Here is a 24682-nt window from a genome sequence, read left to right on the forward strand (position 1 = left end):
CACTAACAAAATGTCCCCCAAAAACCACCAAAATGCTGCTTGGCTGGACCTTTAAATTCCTCCAGCCAATGAAATTTGAAAAACACCCAAATTTGTCATTCTTGGTCCAAGACACCCCCCATGCACAGTCCCTACCTATATCAGCTGCGAGGAAATATAATCTACAATACAACAAAGATTTCCAAACTGATTTTCAGTTTTCCTATTGCTCTTTATACATTCCCTATTCGAGCATCTTTTACTTTGTATCTACTTTAAGAGATAACTTCTCCACAGAACCTTTTATCTCTTGTTTTGATTTGTCAGAGATTTGAATAATCTTCCACTTCTATTATATTGTCATTTACAAACTACTTGAAGAGCAACCCTTTCAAGCTTTTATATAATATGTGAATAAGTACCGCAACAGTTTACTGTGTAGATTCTTGAAAGTCAATGCTATCGGTTCTCTCCCGGAGAGAACCTCTTGCAGATAAATTACAGCATTGTCAAGCTCATAAAACAACAAACTCTAACAGCACACAATCTCATTGCCCAACTGCAGTGAAATAACAGCTTGGTGACTGTTCATTGTGTAAAATTGATACTTCTTTTCCCCAAAAGATTAAATACGCCTGATCAAAATAAACACCAATACTGTCAAAATGACTGTTATTTTAGTACAATCTTTCCGTACCATTCATATATCCCTGTGCAGGTGTACAGCTGCCAGGAGTAGTCTATAGGAATTATGCACATAGTGAATGTTATTGAATGAACAAGATGTTGCCAGTGACATGATCTGACATCATCATCCTTCTTTCAGCAAGTTGGCAGAAAGGAATGCAAATAATTTAAATGTCATCTATACTGCCTTCAAATTTTAACATGACAAACTGACTAACTTTGTATCCTAAAGGACAGTATGTTTGTTCCTTATTTTTAAGGTCTAAGGCCAATTGGAAGGGGAGTGTAGCTGGATGAATTGATAAATAGGGAATATTTAAGCTGATAAAACAACAGACTCTACCAGCACACAATCTCACTGCCCAACTGTAGTGAAACATCAGCTTGGTGACTGTTCATTGTGTAAAATTTATATTTGTTTCCCCAAAAGTCACTGCTGGAAAACATCAAAGGGTAGCCATAGAAATGAACTAGATCAAGCCTACGGTCCTTCTCCTCCTTCTACTCTTCTCCGCGTGATTACACTCTTCATGGTCTCATCTTACCTTCTTCAATGTTTGCAATCTCATGGTCTTCTGTAACTTAATGGAATCAGCAACTTGACCAGAAACGACCTCCGACGCAGCTAAGCGAGACTGGGCTACCCTGCTGGTTTCTTCCAAGAGTGACTTCCATACCTGATGAATGGTTCTGTTGAGATTGAAATAGATACAAAATATCAAGGTAGAGTTCATCAAATACCTCAAACTGACCTACTACAGTAAGCTGTGAGTAATAGGACTTAGTGACAGCATAGGATATGCCATAAATGATGCCATTAACAAGACTTATAATGGGTTATGGGTTAAAATGTTGAATTGGAAGCCACCCAACATGTAAGTTGTAATCCATTAGCCCTTGCAGGCTTCTCCCACATTTGCAGTCGCTTAAGCATATAAAAACTAACTGCTGATAATGATTAAGATGAAGAGAACCAGAAAAGATTTGTAGAAATCCCTTGCGGGCATCAGCCATGTCATTCACTCATGGGGATTTTACAATATAGAATTTTAAACCATATCCAGAAAGAATAGTCTTCCTATGTGAAAATATAGACACATTAAACCAACTTTGAGCTAACACATCCCTTTAAATAGTTGTTCAGAGGTACATGACATTGTTTATATATATACTGTGAAATATTTTTCAGAAAAATGGCCTAGTTTTCCACCATTTGAGATATATCCTGTTGACCCTTGAAGCTCAGAGGGAGAAACCCTTTAGGAGGTTTAAGTACATGTGTAAAGTAAGAGTATGAACAACAGCTTTCATTACCAGGATGCCAGGTATGTTTCCTTGAAGACCTATAGAGCCCCTTAACACATACATGAACATACACCCCACACATACGCTGTTAACATCACACAGATCTTTCCTCTTGCCTCCGGCAACGAATCTAAAACCAGATTCAGGTTAGGAGTACTGTACAGACATTGAGAAGAGACAGATAAACACATGATCCAATTAAATACCACTGTACTGTCAAAATGACTGTTATTTTAGTACTTGACATTCCATACCATGCATATATCTCTGTGCAGGTGTACAGCTGCCATGAGGAACAATGTGCATAATGAATGTTATTGAATGAACATGATGTTGCCATAGTGACATGATCTGACATCACCATCCATCCATCAGCAAGTTGGCATAAAGGAATGCACACTGACAATCCTAGAGCCCAAAGAATAGTACCATGATGTGTCTGTGTTATAATATAAATGTCATCTATACTGCCTTCAAATTTTAACAGGTCAAACAAACTAACTTAGTTTCCCTTAGGACAGTATGTCTGTTCCTTATGTTTAAGTTCTAACCTGAATTATCTTGTTCAGCTTATTGGAGAGGGAGTGTTGGTGGATCCATTGATAATATGAAATATTTAAGGCCATAAATTCTTATGTTCACCTACTAAGATTTTTGTCATGCATTTGAGCAAATTAACCTACAATGGTCTGTGTGTTGGTAGACTTTATGGTAATCCAGCAGCCACATTTAAGGTGTTTATAGGGTCATGCCCTCCTCCCCCCCCCCCCCGGCCAAAAAAAATTTCTTTTTTACATTGTATAGAAATATAACCTGGATTGATAGCAGTATTTTTTTAAACATCTACAATACAACATATCGGAATTAACTTTGTGCCAAAAGTCATCCTCTATTAAAGTGTAAAACAAAAACTTTTGTTGTCCTCCTGCCATGTGATATCATGTACAATTTTATGTCTGGCAAAATTACATGAAGACCATTTAAAGGGCAACCATCACCATCTCTGTCTAAACATTCCACTCACAGCATGGGATGGGATCTCCAAAGATGAGACTACCTCGCCAACTCAATTTGGGATTTAGTATGAGAGATTTACTTAGGGTTCCTCTCATTACTTAGAGAGCAGCTTTACTGTGTATCTCAATGCTAAATGGCCACACACATATATACAGTACAGTACAATATCTTGAAAAATGATCAACTGCATTGCTGCATAGGCCGAACACTTTCCAGTCAGTAGACTCAGTACCATTCAAAATGAAACAGACATTTTAAAAACCATCTGTACTGCATATTTCCTCTAACTTTCAGTATGCAAAAAAGTACCAATTTTTGTTTTTTTATGGTCTATAATGAAAATTTTTGGGAGGATCTTATGATTATTCTTCCTAGACAATGAGGAATATCACAGATAACTCAATTAAAAAGAAATTCTGAACAATTCAATTAAAAAGAAATTCTCTAACTTTCAGTATGCTAAAAAGTACTATTTTTTTATGGTCTATAATGAAATTTTTTGGGAGGATCTTATGATTATTCTTCCTAGACAATGAGGAATATCACAGATAGCTTAATTGAAAAGAAATTCTGAACAAAAATTGATTGATGGATGCAATAAAATGTTTGCTGAATTTAAACATGAATGACCATTAAATCACCTGTGGGGCATATTTTGAGAAAAACCATGAAGTATTTATAGCAATTTTTCTGGACACCTGCCACTCTGCTACATACTTTAACATTTGCAATGTACTTAACTTGTATGTTCTACATGAAACCGAGTACAGCAGTTCACACTTATTGTTGCTTTAAATGGTTGACAGGTTTCTAAATACTGTTCCTTATGGTTCCACTGTGAGCTAATTAGAGAAACAATTCCCAAAGGGAAAACAACAAAACAACAAAAAATGGTACTCAAACACTTTTCAAGAGCTTTTTCAATGATGATTATTAAACACACTTCTCTTTAGCATGTTTGCTGATGAGCAACTTACCACTGAAACAAATAGGTCATCAAGAAACAAAGCAGGGCTATTAACGAACTAGAGGAATCGTGGGACAGCTTCCTCAGCTGACTCGATTATCAACACACATATTTCAAGTTATTAACCTGAAAGTCCTCTCACAGTCACAAAGGATATGAAAGGACAGGAATTCTATTTAAAAATTTTACTGAAAATTTTATGTGTGTTATTCTATTATGTCTTGTGCCAATATTAAAACCACCAATTTTGAATAACTACACATCATATGATATGTCATAGACCCATAGTTACAGTTCAATCACAGAAAGAAATTCAAGTCTCATGCAAACTGTACACTAACCAGTGTACTGTACTGCAGCCTGCAGACCAAATGGCTGGTGTGACTCAAGATTTCAATTTCTTGTTATAATCGATGACAAGCGTCACTGAGGAGCTAGCTCAAACTGAACTATTAATTATTTACTTGTGTTAATTAGCCTTAAGTTATTTAGCAGCTTCAATGCTGCATACTCTTCTGTGTGTAGTTTAAAGTCTAAGGGCTGACATCTATCACAGGCTGGTATGAACAAGGCAAAGGAGTAGTGAAACTGCATAGATTCTTGCCCTACACTATCTTAGTTATAATTGAAATCGTAGTGAGTTGAAAAATCCAGAACAGTGAAAAAACTTCCAGCCTCCACCGGGATTCAAAACCCAGGCCTCCTGCTTTATATGCGGACACCCTAACCACTAGGCTATGTACGCTGATATGTATATGCTAGTGATCATGACATGTTTTGATATCATTTCGGCTGACAAAGTGCCCCATGGAACTTCATCTACACTCCATCTGCAGACTGTAGGTCTAGTAGAGTGTGGAAATAAAGCAGTGGGTTACCAATCTACAGGATGCAAGTTCTATTGCCAGCCATATATGCTAACACCATATTGCCTAGATTGAATGCCTGTCGTTTCAGAGTCTGTGATGCTACTACATGCCTTAAAGAACTTGCTCAATGTTGTATACCACAGTTGTCCTGTGAAGGAAATTCTGAGTATAATATTAGCAATGTTCCCTTAAGATAATGCCATAACAAATTTTACTTAAAAAACCAAATTTCTTCTAGAAGTTTACATGACCTGCAAATGCTGCAAACTTTTGGGTTGGTACCTAGGCTAAACATTTGCCACATGTACAGCACAGTATGTAGATAACAGTAAACCATTACTTTTTGAAGTGGCCCAATCGAAATTTATGTTGTAAGGTTTTTGGCCTTTAAGTGAATTTGCACATCAATGGAGGGGAAATGGACTGTCAAAGATGCTTACATGTATGGCAGGAAAACTGGATCGTTGGAGAAGACCTGCCTTTGTGCTTAAAGGATATCAGATAGAGATTAGAGCTTCCTGTCTACATTACAACTAGATGTATATCAAAGTATACACTGGCTGTACTTTCACAGATTATACCAAGTATACTGTATATACCGTACATCACAGCAAAAAGAAAAAGTTGACACTCTTCCAGTGAAAGTTCAAATTCAACTTGAACCACACAAAAAGATACATGTAAAAGGAAAGGGCAAACTGCCTATGGAAAACTTTATGTTTTTAACTAGGAAAAACAGTATGCAATACCATAGTCTATAGTGTTGTGTTTACTACCATGCAGGTATCATAATTTAACATTTCCCCTGATTGATTCAAAACTTAATTCCTTCACCATATGTACAAAGACAAAGGTAAAGGAAGCGATAAGTTATCTCCCTAGAGATAACTTCAATACCAAGGGATACAATACATTAAATATGCTGCAGTACCATGCATACAGATTTCATAATTCAACAGTGAATTCTATACTGAAGATCCAGACATGGACACTTCATGAAGCAATGAGCGAAAGGTGAAGGATAGGATGGACAGACAAATATCCCTAGAGAGACAACTTCATACAAACTGATGAAATATAATGTCATATTTATATGTATCTTATACACAGTCAGTAATCCAACATTTTCCACTGAAGGTTTTAAATGGACTCTTCATTAGAAAGAAAACAGATATTGGCTACTCCCAAGGGTCAAGTTCATTTATACTGTAATGTATACTGTAAATGTACACTAATGTGTTACCATAGTGACTATACCAATTTGTTAACCTTATACTACCTGTATACCTCCACTAAAAGCTTCAATGAAGCACTATCTTTATACACAGTAAATAATCCAACACTTCCACTAAAGACTTAAAATGGACTCTTCATCAGAAAGAAACAGATGTATATACTGTAGTGTAGGAAAGGACATGGAAACTTTCAAGGATCAATTCCATTACAAAATATTCCAATGTGTCATTACTCTACTGACTTTGTCAATCATAAACTACCACTAACAGTTCAAATGGGATTCTTCATCAAGTGTAACAGAGGAATGATAGGGTGCTTTTACACTAGATCTCGATTTCAGGATCTGATCCTGACTTAGAGATTAAGGCTGTTGTGTAAATGCAGTTCAGACTGATCTGATCCTCCTATTTTGATGCTGGCAGACACCAGGATCTGATCCGGACGTCGAGACCAATTTTGCAATATAAATACTCCCCATCAACAGTGACCCGAGATATCTGGTGACTTCATTACATCACACATGCATTTTGGGGCAAAATTCCAGTCCTTCAGTCACATTACTCATTGTCGCGTTATATATTGGCAATGTTCTGGCCTGTTGGGTATTGCTTTTAATGTAATTGCACAAAAGCATCAATTGGTTACACCGTGTGATATGACACATACTGTCCCAGTGGCAACTCCGAATACTGTGCCTATCGATTTAATTCTACATTTGTTGCTAGCCTTCATAGTGTTATTGCTTTTCAACGTCAAACGCTTCTTCAAATCAGGTTTTTTGTCTTTCTAACACTCCACGCAATCGTCCACAAATGAAATTGAGAGTCCTTCTTGTTAAATAGCTTGCATCCTAATTATCCTCACATGGAACAATATAAGAATCATAAATGCCATAGCAACTAGTCTTTGAATATCCATCTTGATAGTTTAGCTAGTGTTCTAGTCCTGTGTCATGAATGTGCTAATTTCTACGTAGATTGAGTGCATGTGGGTCGTGCATGGCGTAGTATTGTCACTCTAAGGCAATGCAACCATGACAATGGAAAGTTTTGGAGTATACGTACTACGGGATCCGTGACTGCCCTTGACACATTTCTAATCCGATTTGTTTACCAACAACCGGTGAATAGCGGGGGGGGGGGGGGGGAGGATCGGACTACGACTCAAGTGTAAATGCGTCGGTATCAATGCATAAGTTTACCTTAAGAGATGATCGTCTGATCACTACAGGGGATCTTATCTGGATCTAGTGTAAAAGCACCCATAATGAACAAACAAAGTCCATCGGGACTCTTAATGTTTTGCAAGACAGATTTCATAATTCAACATTTCAACGCATTAGAAGTTCTAAATTGACTCTTCCTTTAGTGGAAAGAGTTCAACAGATCGGGAAAGGACAAAGGAACTCTCAACTTGTCTCAGGGCCAACTTCATTACAATGCAATGTAATTATATTCTAATTAATGAGTGATGGTACAGATTTTTTCGACTGTAAGCTATCACTGAAAGGTCAAATGGCATTCTACATGAAGTGTAACAGAGGAAAGATTAAAGTACAAACAAACTCCATAGAGACCACTGCATACAATTCAAACACTAGAATGTTTTGCAAGATAGATTTCAAAATTCAATACTTCCAGTGAAAGTTCAAGTTACATACTTTCATTAAGTGTTACAAAGACAAAGCTGAGGGATTATGAGCACAACCAAATTAACTCCCCTAATGGCCAATGTCAAGTCATATATACCATACAGTGCACAGTTGTATATACCACACAGTACCTTAACTGTACATCATTAATTTGGTATTTAATGCACTTTTACTTTAAAAAGTTGAAGCTGGATTCTGCATTAGGTAGGTAAAGACAGACATGACATAGGAGAGTGTCTTTATGTATGACAAAAACACAAGATAGGTTACGGTATATTTGTGATAACAATTCTCACAGCCCTATAGATGATCAATGTCATTCAAAAAGATTCTATCATTTGAAGGGCTCCTAGTCATTGCACTGAACATCACCTGGAATTGAGGCACAGTAAGGGATGTAGGCAAGGATTGACCAACACAACCATATACAGTGAAAACTATTGGTGCTACCAGGTTTGCATAGACCATATATTACCCTCCTACAAAGATGTGCCTATCATCTCTATACAGTAGTTGCTCTGATCTCTGTACACTTTCCAATGCATCCATGGTCATACTTCAGGATGGATCCAGGAGATGTGGATGGTGTTGGAGGTGTCCACCCCCCCTTCATCTCCACCCACCCCTTTCCAACCTCACATAAAAATATGCTCTTAGACTTAATTATTTCCTAATATATAGCATATATGCCTTATAATGCACCATTTCACTTCTAAAATTTCATTGTTTTCTGGTGGCCCATCCCTACACCTCCCGACATGGGAGTCAGCTTCAACACATGCAAGCCCACTCCTTATTAAAATCCTGGAACTGCCCTTCCAGTTTGGGCAGCTTAAAGGTGGATGAAGTTTCATCGAACAGAGGAGACAGTTATTAAAGCAGGTATGGTTTTTGGTGTTTTTAGTAATATGAATAACCACATATGTTATGAAGTCTGCAAGTAAGGAGAAAGCTGCTTATGTCCTAGGGATAGCTTAAGGGGATTACAAAGCTGGGATTACTTAGACATGCAAAGACTTGCTAATAGGATTAAAGGATAGAGCTAGAGATGAGGAGAGGGGTTTAGGGCAGTTGGGCTGTGGCTTTTGTGAGGTGAGGAGCGAAGGTAATAAAGAGACACAAGAAAAGGGAGAAGCCGAGGTTGTGTGGGACAATAGCGGTGATAGTGTTGCAAGGTAGCAGAGGTTGTTGATGCTTGATGTTTTGAGATTGTGAAAGGAAGCATTGGCATTTTGTTTTTGTAGAGTCCGATTATAAATGAAGAAGCATCGAATAGCATTGTCCTGAACTTATTACCCCAAACTACGTAACAACATATATTAACAGGCACAGTCCAAACATATTGGGTTCTCACCTTAGATTTGAAAAGGGAAATCTTTTTATGAGTTCTACTTCTATAGCACATTTTGACACACATGCTAAAAGTTGATTAAAGAGAGTTACTTTTTGACTTTCTTATCAACCCAATATTACCAAATGCTATGGCAGAGTTAAATTACATGAGATATACCGCAAAGTCAGCAATAATAAAACAAATGTTGAAAAATCAGATATGCACCAGATTTGCTTTTCCAAGGCATATTTGGGACAAATGTTAATGACCTTTTAAAGGATACCTTTTTCAAAACATGGCCAATATCTGTTCACAGAATCAATACCATCGTGCTTTACCAGATCCTGCAGACACGGACAGTTCTCTGGAATTGCTTACAACTCACCTGCAATCACTACTGTCATCCTGAGCTTCTTCTGGGATCCCAGGAAACTCTCGTTTTTGAAGATACTGATTGCTGAGTTTGTACAGGCTCTGCAGGTGTAAGGGAATTACATACAACATAAGTAAATAGCACTGTATACAGGTACATGGTATTATGCTTCTGTAATGAACTTATATAAATTCATGAAATTTATGATAGGCTTGATTTATTGTGTATTTTTATATCCACAGTAAGAAGGCTCACTTTAAAACCCAAGGCATTAAACATTGTGAGAGACACCTAATAATCTGGATTATTTTTATAACATTTTAATTATATCATTAATCATGTAGTCCAAATCACATTAACGAAAGCAAAATAGATATTTGAAATGCAGTTTTTACCAGAGAGGACTCACAGATATGCTCAGGCTGTGAGTTGTGGTATCAATTACTGTTAAATAAAGACAAACTGTAACCAGCCATTCAACCATTAAAACTAGACTTAACATACTGATAAACTTAAAAGTCATACAAACCTAGGCTATTATATCTTAAAAGTTCAACACATTTGAATCTTTAGTGAACTTAGTTACTTCCAATGACAACTACATTTTTAATTTCTCCTCATGACAAGTTACAACATGTATGTCACACAAGGTGAACAACTGTCTGCATTCCCACTTTTCAAACACTTCCATTTTTGGACTCATCAAAATGTTCTTGTATTCATAACATCTGTATACAACAGAACATGAATCAAATTGGCAATACATTATGTGGTGATCACATCTAACTGAGGGACAGTAGAATGGTTAAATGTCAGTTTTATCAGTTATAATATAAACAATGAACAACAGATTATGGAATGCATAGCCTCTTTGTGTACATCCTTTGCCCTACTCTACATTGTCCTGTCTTACCCTACCATGCCCTGTCCTGCCCTTCCATTCAATTTCCTGCCCTGCCCTGAACTTTAACAATTTTTCTTTTTACAATGACAAGGACAGGATGGGGCCTATAAGGAAGCTCTGTGAGAGGTCATGGGAAGTTACAAACTATACCAACTCGAAGGTTTACCAGACTAGGTCCTATACCAGACTGTATACTGACTATGTTCCATAGCAGAACATATTAAAGCTGCCTAGGTCACAAGCTATCAGTAATTCGGTGTTATACTTTAATATTGTCCTAGAAAAAGTTGTGGAAAATTGTGTTCATTTATAGAAAAATCTTAAAGAGTACAAAGAGCAATGAATATGAGCTAATGAGTTAAAAGATTTGTAAAATAAATATAAAGACATTCATTAAATTTGTAGGACACAATTTTCTTTCTGAATGAATTCTGAATGAATTGTTCACAAATCTCCAATTTCGAGCAGCTGGTTGTATTAAACCACAAAGATCTCTAGGGTGCTTTTACACTAGATCCAGATCAGATCTCGACGTCAGGATCTGATCCTCTCCTCTTCCCCTGTTGCTTTCTTCTCTCCATCCCTTGTCCACTTATAATCCCCTTTCACCGTGCTCATTAACCTGTCTGTATTCTGTGCGTGTTTTTGTCCCTTCTGTTACTGTGACTTGTCATTTAGCCTCTGAAGAAGATCCTGCTAGGATCGAAATGTCAGGCCAACTAATACTTTGACACAGGATCTGATCCTGACGTCGAAATCACTGCTGTAGTGTTAAATGCAGTTCAGACTGATCTGATCCTCCTATTTTGATGCTGGCAGAGACCAGGATCTGATCCGGATATTGAGATCAATTTTGCAATGTATACACTCCAGCATCAACAGTGACCCGAGATATCCGGTGACCCCATTACGTCACATCCATTCTTGCAAGAAATTCCAGTCCTGTATCATGCATGTGCTCATTCCTATGTAGACTGAGTGCATATGGGCCATGCAATGGCGTAGTATTGTCACCGTAAAGCTATGCAACCATGATAATGGTAAGTTTTGAAGTATACGTACTACGCGATCTGCGGCTGCGCAAGACACATTTCAAACCCGATTTTTCAGCGTGTGGATAGGAGGATAGCGGGGGAGGATCAGAGTACGACTATAAAGTAAATGCGTCAGGATCAATGCATAAGTTTACCCCATGGAGAGATGATCGTCTGATAACATTAGGGGATCTGATCCGGATCTAGTGTAAAAGCACCCTACATAAGACTGAAGGGTTTTAGGTAAATTATCTATCCTATAAAGATTAAGTATGGGGCCACAAAGCTGTGATTACTTAAACTCAAAGGTAAATGCAGCAAACATGTCATTTTGTTAACCAGGTCATTTTGTACAACACCATTGTCCAGACGAGCTTTCTTGCATTTGGAGGGGTGGAGGATCACGGAAGGTTTTGTCTAAATCTTCATAGAGTATACTGGGTCATATGTGGGCCTTAAAAATATTGCAGACTGCTAATCTAGGACAATTGATACCTGTTATGAGAGCACCTTAATAGCAGTATATATTAATAGACATCAAACACTCAATTTTATATGAGAAAATTGCGTCAACAAAGAAAATCAATTTTGAGTGACATACCATTCGAATCTTGTGCTCTGTCAATTTCTGAACAATTGACTGATACTATACAAATAAATCATGACCATGCTGTTAATATGTCCATGAAATTAATAATTTGTTAAAGTGAAAGTAGTTACTGAACTCTACAATTTTATCATTTATTTTTGTATGTCAGATTTATGAGAATAACAAGATAGGATTATAACTTTTTGTTATGCTTATTTGATGATAACTGAAAGTTTCAGGGATTTGATTTGCAGTTCAATAACAGATTACAACTATAAATGAAGGTAATTGTGCAGGTTGCTGTAAAACTTGGTTTTATTAATCAAGCTGTTTGGGTTTCTGTTTCTGTGAGGTTTTGATTGTCTGCAAAACTGATTTGAACAGTTTCTCTGAGAAGTATTAACTAAAACAGCTAAGGCTGTGCCGGGAGAAAAGGATAGCTCCGTACTTGAACTTTCCTGATTTCAAAGAATGTACAGTTGTAACAGTTTATCATTGTTTGATTAAAATTTGCATATATACTTAAAGATTTATTTAGCACCAGAACACTCGTAGGTATTTGCCAAAGACAAAATAGTGTGAAAAAAGAGCCGGCATGTACTGAAAACCTGGGTTTGAAAGAATTTTCTAAGAAATGATTGGTTTACACTGTCTAGAAAATCAAGAAAGTTTACGCACAGTTAAAGTCTTGAAGATAACATGTGATTTTCAGTACTTGTACAGTAGTAAAGTCTTGATATGTACCTTATTATGGCATCGTACCCAGCTACTGTATTATGTGGTCAAGGTTAAAGTACATAGGTATAAGGTAGTAGTAGTAAGTTGAGTCTCGTCTATCCGACATGCTCAGTGATTAACCTCCGCCACGTATCAGAATCGTGCGCAAGGTTTATTGCTTCCTCAAAGTTGTTAATGTTAACGTCCTTAAATTGCGACTTTATTTTTCCAAGCAAGGTAGTCACAGGCCTTCCTACTGGTTTAGCAGTATGTCTCAATGCTCGTCTTAAAGCAACCTTTGCTGGAGCGTCCTCCTGGAGTCTTGCTACACGACCGAAAAATCTCAATCTTCTATGTGCGACTATGGATGACCAAGGTGTTTGGTTGGTTTCATTGTAGAGCTCATTGTTTGATAACCAATTGTTATTGGTCCATCTAATGTTGAGAATATTACGAAAAAAGTCTCCTTTGAAAAGTGTCAATTTTGCGATCAAGATCCTTCGTTGTGCCCCACAGTTCGCAATTGTACAAAAAAATACTCTTTAATAAAGCCTCGAAATTCCTAAGCTTAATGTTTCGGCTTATGTTTTCGCTTTTGAAAATACTTGACAGTGTGTTGAAACCACTGTTGGTTATACATAGGAATAAAAAGTACATAGATACAGTAAATAGGTATGAAAAGTAAATTAATTAAGTAATTAGTAGCAAAACAATACCATGCACTGTATTAAAGTATCTCAGCCATAAACTGAGAGCAAATTTACAATGCTTTACAGATGATTTCAATTATTTTATTTTTTATGTATTTATCAAGAATATTTTAAGCAACTTTCAGGGAATAATTTATCCAGTATCACATCACAAAATGCTATGCAAATTAGGCAAATTACTATACAAGTGCAAAAGATGCATAGCAGGTTTTTGTATACAAGTGCAAGAGATGCATAGCAGGCTTTTGTATACAAGAACCATAGTAATTTGTAAGAGAATGTTTGGAGCCTTTAAAACTGCTATACAAAATGGGAGCAAAAAATTAGTCCCTGACATGTTTTTTTTCTCAAAATTTTCTGCATTTTCATTTTTCCCTCCTCTTTTTTGTCTCATGAAAATTTTCAGGTAAGCAGGGAATATTTTTAATGGCCAACAGAGGATAAAGATAACTTTCTTTTGTCCATGAGTTGGGGAAATGGACAACAAGTGCCCTGTGCTGCTTCCTACAAGAATTCGATTCTCAGTGCACTTTCTTTACTGTACATGTGGATTTTTAAGTAATATTGTCTGTTACGACAGTTTATCTTGTTCTTTCAAACTGGACTATTATTTCAATTAGAAACCTCAATGCAAACTTGAACTTTGGTCTGCTTGTATCTTTGAATTTAAACTGATAAGAAACCACCACGTGACATATGAAGCAGAGATAAAATAGTTTTAAGCTAATCGGTACACAGTCGCACAGGAATTGGGTAGGTTAGGTAAACATTAACGACACAGTTGCATAAGAAACACGGACTCTACCATACATGTGTATTTACAGAATAATAGACTTTACTGTAGGTACGTGAAGTGGGTATGTGGTAACATATTGCTTACTTGTTTGAGTTTTAATTTGGAAATGAGGACATTTCCTATTATGGGTAAATCCTGTGTGAAGCGTATTCTAGTTATTGTTATTGTGAAGCGTATTCTAGTTATTGTTGTTATGACGTCACCCATGGCTCCCGCATTGGTGGTTTGCGCTGTGGTGTGGCGGGATATAAATCACACGCTATTAGAAGCCTATCTTTTGTTTTAAATGATTTGGGGTTGGAAGACAGCCAAACTGGTTCAAATTGGTTGAGTGCCCATTTGCATATGCTCATCTGCATATCAGGTTGGCACTCAACCAATCAAGAGTTTGGTAAGGGGTGAGTTAAAAGTTTACACCAATCGGGTTCAAGGGCAGAGCGTGTGCCCTGTGCAACGCGTCTTAATTTGTTATTTTGGAATCAGGGGTTTAAGTGTTTCATAAAGACATATCGAGGAGTTGAAGTTTATCTCCCGAAGTCTACAGACGTAGAACAGTAGGCTCCGTAATTTATATTTATACGTCTGTAGTCTTCGGGCTCTTTACATTTTAATTATCTAAAGTTACAGTTTTATTCAGAATCAATAAAAGAAGACATATATTATCCAGTACCCACTTTTCCTGATTATTTCACGTTTCACGCTCGGTTCGACGTTATCAGTGTAAGGCCCGGCTTACCGTTCCCGAACTACCTAAAATAAGCCTTACAATATGTAAACTTCAAACTGGGACAGTACAATAAGTTTTAATACAACATGTGCTGTCCTGTTGAAGTCCATGGCATGTATTGCAGTCTTTGAATGTATTCCTTTCACAGTTTACTTCTATACCAGCAAATTAAAATGAAATTAGTACAAGGAATAATGAAATGGAGAAGGGCATTTTTTGTTTCATTTTTTTCTGCGCTGGCAATTTTCTGAATTTATTAGCGAGAGCCAAATTTCACCAAACAACGGCACAGATGCATACAGAATTTAATACCAATTTGAAATATATACATAACACACATAAAAAGATTCCTTTTTGGAAACGTGTGTCCTTGATTTAGTTTTAATACCAGTACCATTATTGACTCAGGTAATGGGATTAAAAGGATATGAGGTCAGAGGTCATCTAAGAATAAACAATCTCACAGCTTTGGCACTTGATAGTATAGTACAACAAAAGCTAGACTAGAATACACATGTCACTGAACAAAAACCAGTTCCACTCATCAGATGAGGTCGGACATTATCGTAATTAATTTTATATGCAAAAACACACAGAACTTCTCTTAATAATATATTTACTGTGCAAATTAAAAAAAAAAAAATTAAGACAAGTTGGTAAACTTGCCTGAAAATGGTCACAAACACAAACCAAGGCCTGATGAAAAAGTTTACCCCTGTGATGATGACACACACCCATTCAGCAAAGAAAAATTTCACCCAACTAGAAAAATCTTCCCAAGATGGTATAAAATGTGAAAAGAATTTGGCCAGTGATACTTTTATTTTGTCTTTTTCTTTAGGACTTAATGAACATAAATTCATAAATACGGAGAGGAAGTTCATAATAGTTCTGAATTATAGGTAATAACTGGAATGGTTATGTAATAAATGATGAATTGATTAATCGGAAGCCTTGTTCACATGTGAGAATGCAAAAGGGATCTGATACGGCAAGGGGGATCATCTTTGTATGTGTAAATGCTCTCCTACTCAGAATCAGACAATACAATAACACTTAAACTAGATGGTTGATTGTAAATAATCCTTGTGAACTTTTTGCCCCTCTATAATGCTCCTCTGTTTGACTTTGATGCACCCCCCAGTTCTCAAATGTGGACACATCCAAGGGTCAGCTTTATATCCCTCCAGAGGGATTACAAGGTCCTGATCCCCCTTGCAAATCTCCATCGTGAACAAGGCCTAGTATTTCAATCAATCAGCAAACTATGCAAAATGTTGGTTTACATTGTTATCCAATTCTGCAAGCAATGCATTCTTTTGTGTATTTCATGGGAAAACCCTAATGTTCACTACCACAGGATAGCACACACATCTGACATTGGCGCATACAGTATGCCACACATGAGAACGTCTATTTTAAACCACATCCCATCATTGAATTACTTAATATGTGCACTTACGGTATGTACTGTAGTAACTGTACACTCAATAAAATATAGGAAGTATGCTTTATACTGGAACACTTTGGTTCAAGTACATACATGCATACCATATTTAGTACACATGATTGTGTAGGTGAAATCAATGCTCATACACTTACAGTGCACTTACTGAAAATAAAATGACTTTATCCAGGAGTACGAACAATGTTTTCCTCAATGCACGTGTCGATATTCTTTCAACCCTGTTAAATAGTGACCAATAATACTGTAAACAAAACCCTTAATACATGTGAAATGCAGTACCAAATACCCAAACAGGTTAGATATAACTTACTGTATACATGTACCTATAGTAGTACACCATGAATGAAATCAATTCATAATTGGGCTGCAAGCTGACAAAATGATTTACAGGGTTTTTCCAGTGGCTGAGGTTGTTTGCTTTAACAGATATGCTGGAAACTTTCTACATCCTCACAGCAGTTTGTAAAGGTACGGCCAAGATTTGAATATTTCAAATTTTGTGAATGCATCTGGCAACAGTAGAGTGAATGATGTCATCATTAAGCAATTCAGCTGAACTTATTTCTGCTTTTATTGCTGTATAAGTTCAGCAGTCTGAAGTTCTCATTCTGTAAGATTAAAGATCTGCTTTATTGGCTCCAATTATAGCACCCCATAGCTACTGTAGGAGAAAACTGCCACGGTCGTGAATCGACCACAGGCTGTACAATTAGCCTGCATAGCTTCTTAACACCATAAGGCTATTTGTGTAAACACTGTGTGGAAATATGTTCATGTCTACATGCAGTTATTTAATCATACAGTGTTCACACAAAGACCTTCATACAAGAAAAAAAATGTGGTAGGCGTTGCAGACTAATTGGTAAAAAGAGGTCATTTTACGACCAAGGTAGGTCGATTATGTAATCTCAAGCAACTTTTCCATGATAGCGTGCTATAGTTGGGGTCTATACAGCAAACCTTTAAGCTCTGTCCCCAATGTAAGCTTTTTTTAACAGATTTATAAGGCAAGGTAAAATTATTACACAAAACAGTGAATTCTGAAATCTACAATTCTCTGTATAAGAATACATTATACTGTATTACTTGGCGCCTTGGTTTCCCATTTGGCCTCTAGTTTGAACAGACGAGTCAAGGGGTACAGAAGGCCCCGAAAGGAATGAAAGATTTCTTTGACCTCACGAAGTGATTCTTACAGTGAGGTTACATAACAGAACACCTGACAGATTTCACAAGTTAAGTTTAACAACTCACTTTGCATATGAAATAGCTTTATTAGCTAACAAACAAATTTGTTTGAATATCATGATTGGACAAATCAAATGCCCAATTTAGAAAGCTATCCCCTCCTAGCAAAGTAAATACCATTTGAGTAGTTGGTAATAACAAACACTTGCTTTTAAAAGTCAAAGTTGAAAAGAGGACCAATAATTCAGAGTTTTACTTCTTGACCATATGATCCTCACATGCGAATTTAAGTATCCAAGCAGTAAATGAGTGCACTTAGGACACATGTTATGTTGTTACCGGAGTAGTCATAACTGTAGTAAATCGGTGTTTTACAGGTCATCAGAGCATTCTTGTCCCCATGCAATACAACAGGACTTAGTGGCTGAATATGCCATTTGAATTTGCCTAGTAAGCAGTACACACACAGTACCTTGTGTATGGTGTATGATACAATACTGTGGCATTGTCCTATTGTTCTAACACAATAGTACAATAACTGAAAGTTAGAAGATCAAAGGGAATAACTTATCTGGTATCACTTCACAAAATGCTTTGCCAAACAGAAATGGTCAAACTGTTATACAAGTGCAAAACTGGCGCAAAGCCGCTTTGTACTACATAGGAACACCTTCAGAACCTTTCAAACCACAGTACAGAAATTTCAACATTGATTTACTCCATGGATCATGTAACTATGGCATTAACGGCATGGACATTTAAAGTAGTACTGTAGAGCATGAAGGTAAGGATGTCGGGTTGAAGAAAAATTGTCCCATGTCCATTGGATATTTATATATATTAAAACATGATCCACTCAAAGGGTATAGGGAAAGGAAAAATTCAGGTTGATCATTGGTCCTTTACTACAATTTCAAATTATGAACATTTACTAAACAGCTCTTTCTTCCTGCTCATCACCCTCCCATCCCACTCCCCCCAAACCCCCCCCCCCCCTTTCACCATTCTCTCAAATAACACTATAGTAAAGAAGGAACCTTCTGGAACCTTCCACATTTAAAATTATTCAGTTTGCTTGTAGTTAAGTATCTCAGCATTTTTCAGGGCATCTTAGGCTGATTTAATAGAGTGAGTTTGAATTCTCTTGGCCAAAATACGGAACTTCCAGGGTTCCCATCCCTAATCCCTCCACTGGGATTTTATACTCTTAGACAGTTGCAGACACAACCACAATAACTATTCATGCCCACTTTGGTCCACTGATATCTTCTCCATAATTACCTGTTTTACACTTATCTTGCTAATCATTGCAAAGGAGAGTTGAGGGGCTAAGAGGATGGTTACTAGCTATTCTTGGCAACTACAATATGAGACAAAAGCTTTCATTTATCTCTTTCAAAGATTCATTCAGCTTCAAAGAAAACAACTTATTTCACACATACTATGTCAAAGCATCTTCGAAACTGTCTGAACAGTTAAGTGTACAGTACCTTTATCGTTATTTCTAATTTATCTATGAGTCTTTGAGGGAGTGACTAGGACAAAACTTAATCTTTAACAAGTTCCTTCAAGGTTCTCGGCAATCTGGCACCATTCACTTTGTCTTTCCTTGTTATCACAGTAATAGCTACATATAGTCAGTCCAAGAAGGAAGTATGTTTGAAAACTAAACCCAGTAGCCTGAGATCGCCATCATTATTATTGCTTCATTATGAAAGTAAAACAAACAAACAAAATCCGGGAGTACCCTCTCATCTATCAATGACTTGCTCACTTACGATACTTAAAGGCATTGAAGACTCGCCCCAAACTGTGTGCCGCCATGTGAAAAAGTTAACTTTCCGCTGCTTGCAAGTGAATTTTTTTTTTGTGTCGCTACAAAATACACACAGTAATGAAACGTGATATCTTGTTATCTTTTATGTAGACCTGAGATGTCCATCGCTGCTATTTACACTGTGTTGTGGGTATTGACCGTAGCTGCAGTATTGACTGTGCACTAGTGTCTAATTACCGACGGTAGCAAGCTGTGTGTCTATTTTCTGGGAACGATGGTGGTGTCTAACACTTCTGTTACACCTCATTCGAAACTAGGTCAGATTACCGGCATGAGACGTTTCTTTGTGCGCAAGTCTTCAATGCCTTTAAAGTAAATGTCCACCCCAATTTACCTCACTCTAGTAAACAACCTGACCCCCCCCCCTCTTAGTCTAACACATAGACCATTAGGTCAGTTTCTTAGTTGATATATCAAAACACAAATATATCAAAAATGCTGGCAAATGTCATCTTTGAAGCCTGAATATCTAAAAACAGGAACAGCTTTAGAAATAGTATTAACACTAAAGTTTACGTTTCTATTTTTTATTTTTGTATGTGTGTGTTGTGTTGTTGTTGTTGTTGTGGACTTTGACATATCAAAGCTAAATAACCTTTAAAGCATAATTTATTCCACATTTTATCATAAAAGTCATTGCATTCCCAAATATTCTTAAAGAGCATTACAGGATTTTTTATGATAGCTTCTCCTAGCTACATTCACACAATTTCCCTTGTTCCTGGCAAACTCTCTAAAAGGAATGCTACCTTGTATCACTCTTAAATGTATTACAATTATTGGTCATCAAATTAGTCTTACATCTATGAAGATATTATCGTTAAGAAGTAAACTTTGTCATAAAATTCCAATATAATCAGGCAAACAAGTGTTTCATGATTTCTAACTGATTTTATCACTGAAAACTGATGCACTTAGAAGAGTTCAAATGCTTTAATAGCGAAACATTTGGATGATATGCAAATGAAACTTCTTCAACAAAATCTGCCCTTCTCGTTATATCCACATGGGATTGTCCTTTATTAAGAATTATCAAATGCTTTTTCAATATGAACCCCCTCCCATCCCTGATCATTCATCTGTGATTAGATTTTAAAACTCATTGACTTACAATTCTTGAGATCCGGTAAGAAGAGGAGATGTGAAGTCAATAAAGAATTTGTTCAACAAAATATTTTGAAATGTGTAGTCAAATAAACCCGCCCTCCTTAGGAAATCCCTTTAAACAGGATATGTGATCTCTGTACAGAAACAGAAACAACTAAACAACTCATTACCACAACCAAAGACTTCTCGTTATGACTGGCAAAGGAAACATACATACCCTGAAACTGTTAGGGCAAAGTAAACAGTAACTTGTGATGATCATTTTGGAAGGAATTTCTACATCCATGTAAACAGTAGAGACAGTGTAAAAGGTTCAGAGCAAACTTTAATTACAGTTCAACTCTTAATAGTACGACATTCGTCTAGAAAGAATAATATTTCCCTGAAATGTAGGACATATGCATATTCATAAGTGGGTTAACAGCGCGACGCTAAAAAGAACGTCAGATTTCTCGTCACTTATAAAACGCTGAAAATCTGCGAGCTTTTAAGAACCTTTTGCTATTCAAGCATTTTGAATGTAGTGAAATAGTCTCTCAACTATAGTCAGAAATCAGAAATAAAAAAATTCTCTCTTGGCTGTGATTCAGCAAAGTGATTATGACCTTAAAATTATATAGAGGAACAAATGTTATTACATCAGTGATTAATATTTGGTCACAAATGACAAAAGTTAGACATACAGTAACTCATGAATGAAATGAGAAGTGTACCTTAAATGTACATACATCCATGCTCTGGGATAACATCCATGCTCATATACCGTGGATTAATGTATACAAATACAAATTTAGGATACAAAGAGAAAATAGGTCAAATTACATGCATGTTGTGTATAACAAACAATTAAAGGCAACTGATATTTATTTGTTGGTTGCAGTTACTTAATCCAAAGTAAACTGAGATTCTGTAAAGTTGTAATGAATAAATTAATTTGTATTTTTGAAACACACACACACACACATCAAGGTCTATTGAGTATCAAAGCCACGATTAAATTCTTTAAGGGACTCAAAACTGAGAACTCAGAAAAAGTAATTTATAAAATTTCCATTTTTTTTGGGGATGACAAATCAAAATCACATTGTAAATTGGTTTGTACAGTGCATACAAGTCCTTTCGAATCATGTCAGGTAAATACAGAATTGTGGTAAAAAGTACCATATTCTGTTTTTTGTTTTCAATCGATTTTACTCTTGTGTAAATAGACATCAAGCTCAAGAGCAGTGTTGGAATTTCTTGAACTAATAGGGCAGTGGATGCAATCTTTCAGTTTTTTGTCTCAATGTTCTCTCTGGTTTTGTTTCATAACCTCGTTATGGATCACCGCATATATGTCAACACTCAAACCATTGTGTTGACTATCCTACAGTATACTCTGATATGGACTATGTCTTATTTTACTTGACAACAATTGTTTTGTGGTTTTTTTCAAGAAACCAATCCAACCTGCGATCTAGCCATGCATCACACTACTACAATGTAGTAATACCTTATAAGTCGTTTACACTGCACCTTTCTGGTGACACTACAGGTACAGTGTATGTGGTTCTGTAGTTCAAAGGCAAATTTGGTCTATGGAATTGGTGAGGCGCAGTACATTTGTTGTCATTTCCTGTATCCAACAGGGTATGAGGATAACGATGGAAACTAGCAGTTCAAAAGTGGTTACCAATAAAGATTTAAACAGGCTTCCCTGAACAAAAATGTCTGATAAAACAATCTCAAACTTATTAAACTGGAATGTTATAATGAAGAAACCACTTGAGAGTTTGAAAAAAAATATGATTTTTTTTTCAATTTTGGATGGGATTCTAGGCAAGGATTCGATCCAAAGGTTCCCTAGCTCTTTTCACATAATTTAGAGTTTCCCGGTCAGTTTTCTATTGTTTACATTTTTATAACATAAAAATTTTAGTAGAATGTTATCAAAACATTTAACTTACAAGGGATGCAGTACAGCTGCTCAAGAGAATGTCACAATTTATATTCTTGCAAGCCTATGTTAAATATTAACAAATATTATACAGTAATTAACAACACGTTTGATTATCAAGGAATAAAAGACAAATATATCCACCTTCACACAAAAAAAGAAAAGAAAAGGAAACTACCTTGACCGTCAGCTCTTTGTTAAAGGACAACAATAATGATTTCAACAATCTTGAAATTATGTTAATCCTTCTTTAATACAGCAAAACCTGAACAATGCAAAAAGGGACCTTGGAACACACTTCAACAACCTTGTATTAACCAAAGATAGCCCTTTAATCCGGGCTGCAATCTGAATTTACACAATCTACACTTACCGCTGCATAATTCTTCTCAATAGCCGCTCTGGATTTAGCAAACTCCCTGTGATAGTGACAAAGAGAAACAGAGGTTACCCTAACTTATAAACAAATTTATTTTGGATTTGCTAAAAATATACAGTAGCAGGGAGTCATGGAAGTCGTTCAAGGTTGTTCTTGTGGTAGAAAGACGAGGAGAAGAATCCTGGTAGGATAAAAATATCAGACCAACCCCTCACCACCCCCCCCCCTCACTACCCCCAAATTTAATTGCTATACATCTACCAAGTACCAACAATATACATCTATAGTGCCAGAGCTTGTAGCAGATAAGAAGTTTGTGTTTTCTGTTTGATACTAGTGTGAAAATTGTGGAACACTAGCTCACAAATAGAGTCTGATTGATAACACACTTTTCTCTTAAGAGATTAAAAGTTTGGTTAAGTATTAAATTCTAGATTTATCAAATGCTTAAATTTGAATTCCAAAACATTTCAACTAAATGGAAAGGAAAAACAGAGAAGATTCTGATTCGGCATGAGCAGAGTAGGCTAAATATGGAAGTAATGAGAGGCAGGCTTACTTGATATCTTCCAAAAGTTCTGTCTCTACTTGGTGTTTAGCATGGAGTTTTACTAATTGTTCCGAACGGACACTTCGTACTTCATGAAGAAGCTTCACCTGTGAAGAGATGTTGATGACAAGATTTATACAACTGGATTTATTAATATTATTATAATGTAATTATTATTCCATTCTATTCTCAACATTTGTTTTGGTAATTACCAGACAATTATTATTATTATCATCACATTTAGTATTCATCATCATTATTGTTCATTAACATTAATCACATATAAAAGCCCTTCCTTCTCATTCTACCACCCAAGTGTCCACGTCGTTCGTCATATGTGTGAATTTATCTTCTACTTCTTTGTCTATACTTTCACTTTAGAGCAATTTGAACTTAGCCTGTACTATTTAATCGGCGTTAAATTTCAAATTGATATAGCTGTGACTTGATCATATCTGCAGTACCAGCACAAGTCAACGAGCCTTACTATAAATTTTATTACAATAGTTTTCTTTACAACTTTACAACTATCCAATTGAAACAGGAGAGCGTATCTGTTGGAACATGGTAATCTGATACTGTATATGATACCACAGAACACCTCTAAACTAAATGCACAATGTAATTTTCCAATTTAAAATGACTATATTCTAATACTTTTTATGTTATCCCATCAATGGAACTAGTTATGGATCTGAGTCTGACACAAAAGCCATATGCTACAATGGCTAGATAGCTTCAAAATCTTACAATACACTTTTTTATCATTTCTTCAACAGTTTGGTTTATATTGTTTGTAAGACAGTCATAATTTTGTGATCCATCTTTGAGTCTACAAGTTGTCATGGTGATGTAATCTAAGTAATAGGCCGTTCCCACGAATGCAGGCTTGCTTCAAGCATGCATATGTAGAGCTAAAATTAAAATCGCTGATAAGCCCTGCAATTTGAATCCACGTTCAACGAGTTAACTACAGGCAGAAGCAGGCTAGCAGCATGATTGGAAAACCTTAGGAAACATCTAAACCGGGAAATATATCGGCATTTTGTACTAAACATATTCTCATTATCACTTTATAGACACTGTTCTTCTGTTCATTATAACGGCATAGTTTTAAGGTTGTATTCAATATGATCAGCTTATCATCAGATTTCTGTCCATGACTGTACTCAAAAAACTTATTTGAAATACCAGTTTAATGATTGCAAGTGTGGGCAAAGGATTATGACTATGTGTTCGGCGAAAATGTCCAACACGTGTAATGGTACAGAATGTGACAAAGCTACAAAAACGTGGAAAATCCACGATCTTGCAGAGAATATA

The 24682-nt window shown here is 36.3% G+C and overlaps 1 protein-coding gene across 12 annotated transcripts in view; it reads right to left on the reverse strand.

The window, feature by feature from the left end:
- The window catches only part of LOC139980175 (F-BAR and double SH3 domains protein 2-like), a 60437-nt gene that overhangs the window by 26718 nt on the left and 9037 nt on the right, over positions 1-24682 (reverse strand). For all 12 annotated transcript variants that reach the window (XM_071991625.1, XM_071991624.1, XM_071991632.1 and 9 more), the window contains exons 2-5: positions 23369-23466; positions 22804-22849; positions 9430-9518; positions 1212-1356 (exon numbers count right to left, since the gene is read on the reverse strand). In XM_071991625.1, the coding sequence (XP_071847726.1) occupies positions 1212-1356; positions 9430-9518; positions 22804-22849; positions 23369-23466 (378 nt within the window). The remainder of the gene's footprint in view (positions 1-1211; positions 1357-9429; positions 9519-22803; positions 22850-23368; positions 23467-24682) is intronic.

Source organism: Apostichopus japonicus, chromosome 14, assembly GCF_037975245.1.
Source record: "Apostichopus japonicus isolate 1M-3 chromosome 14, ASM3797524v1, whole genome shotgun sequence".
Lineage (NCBI taxonomy): Eukaryota > Metazoa > Echinodermata > Holothuroidea > Aspidochirotida > Stichopodidae > Apostichopus > Apostichopus japonicus.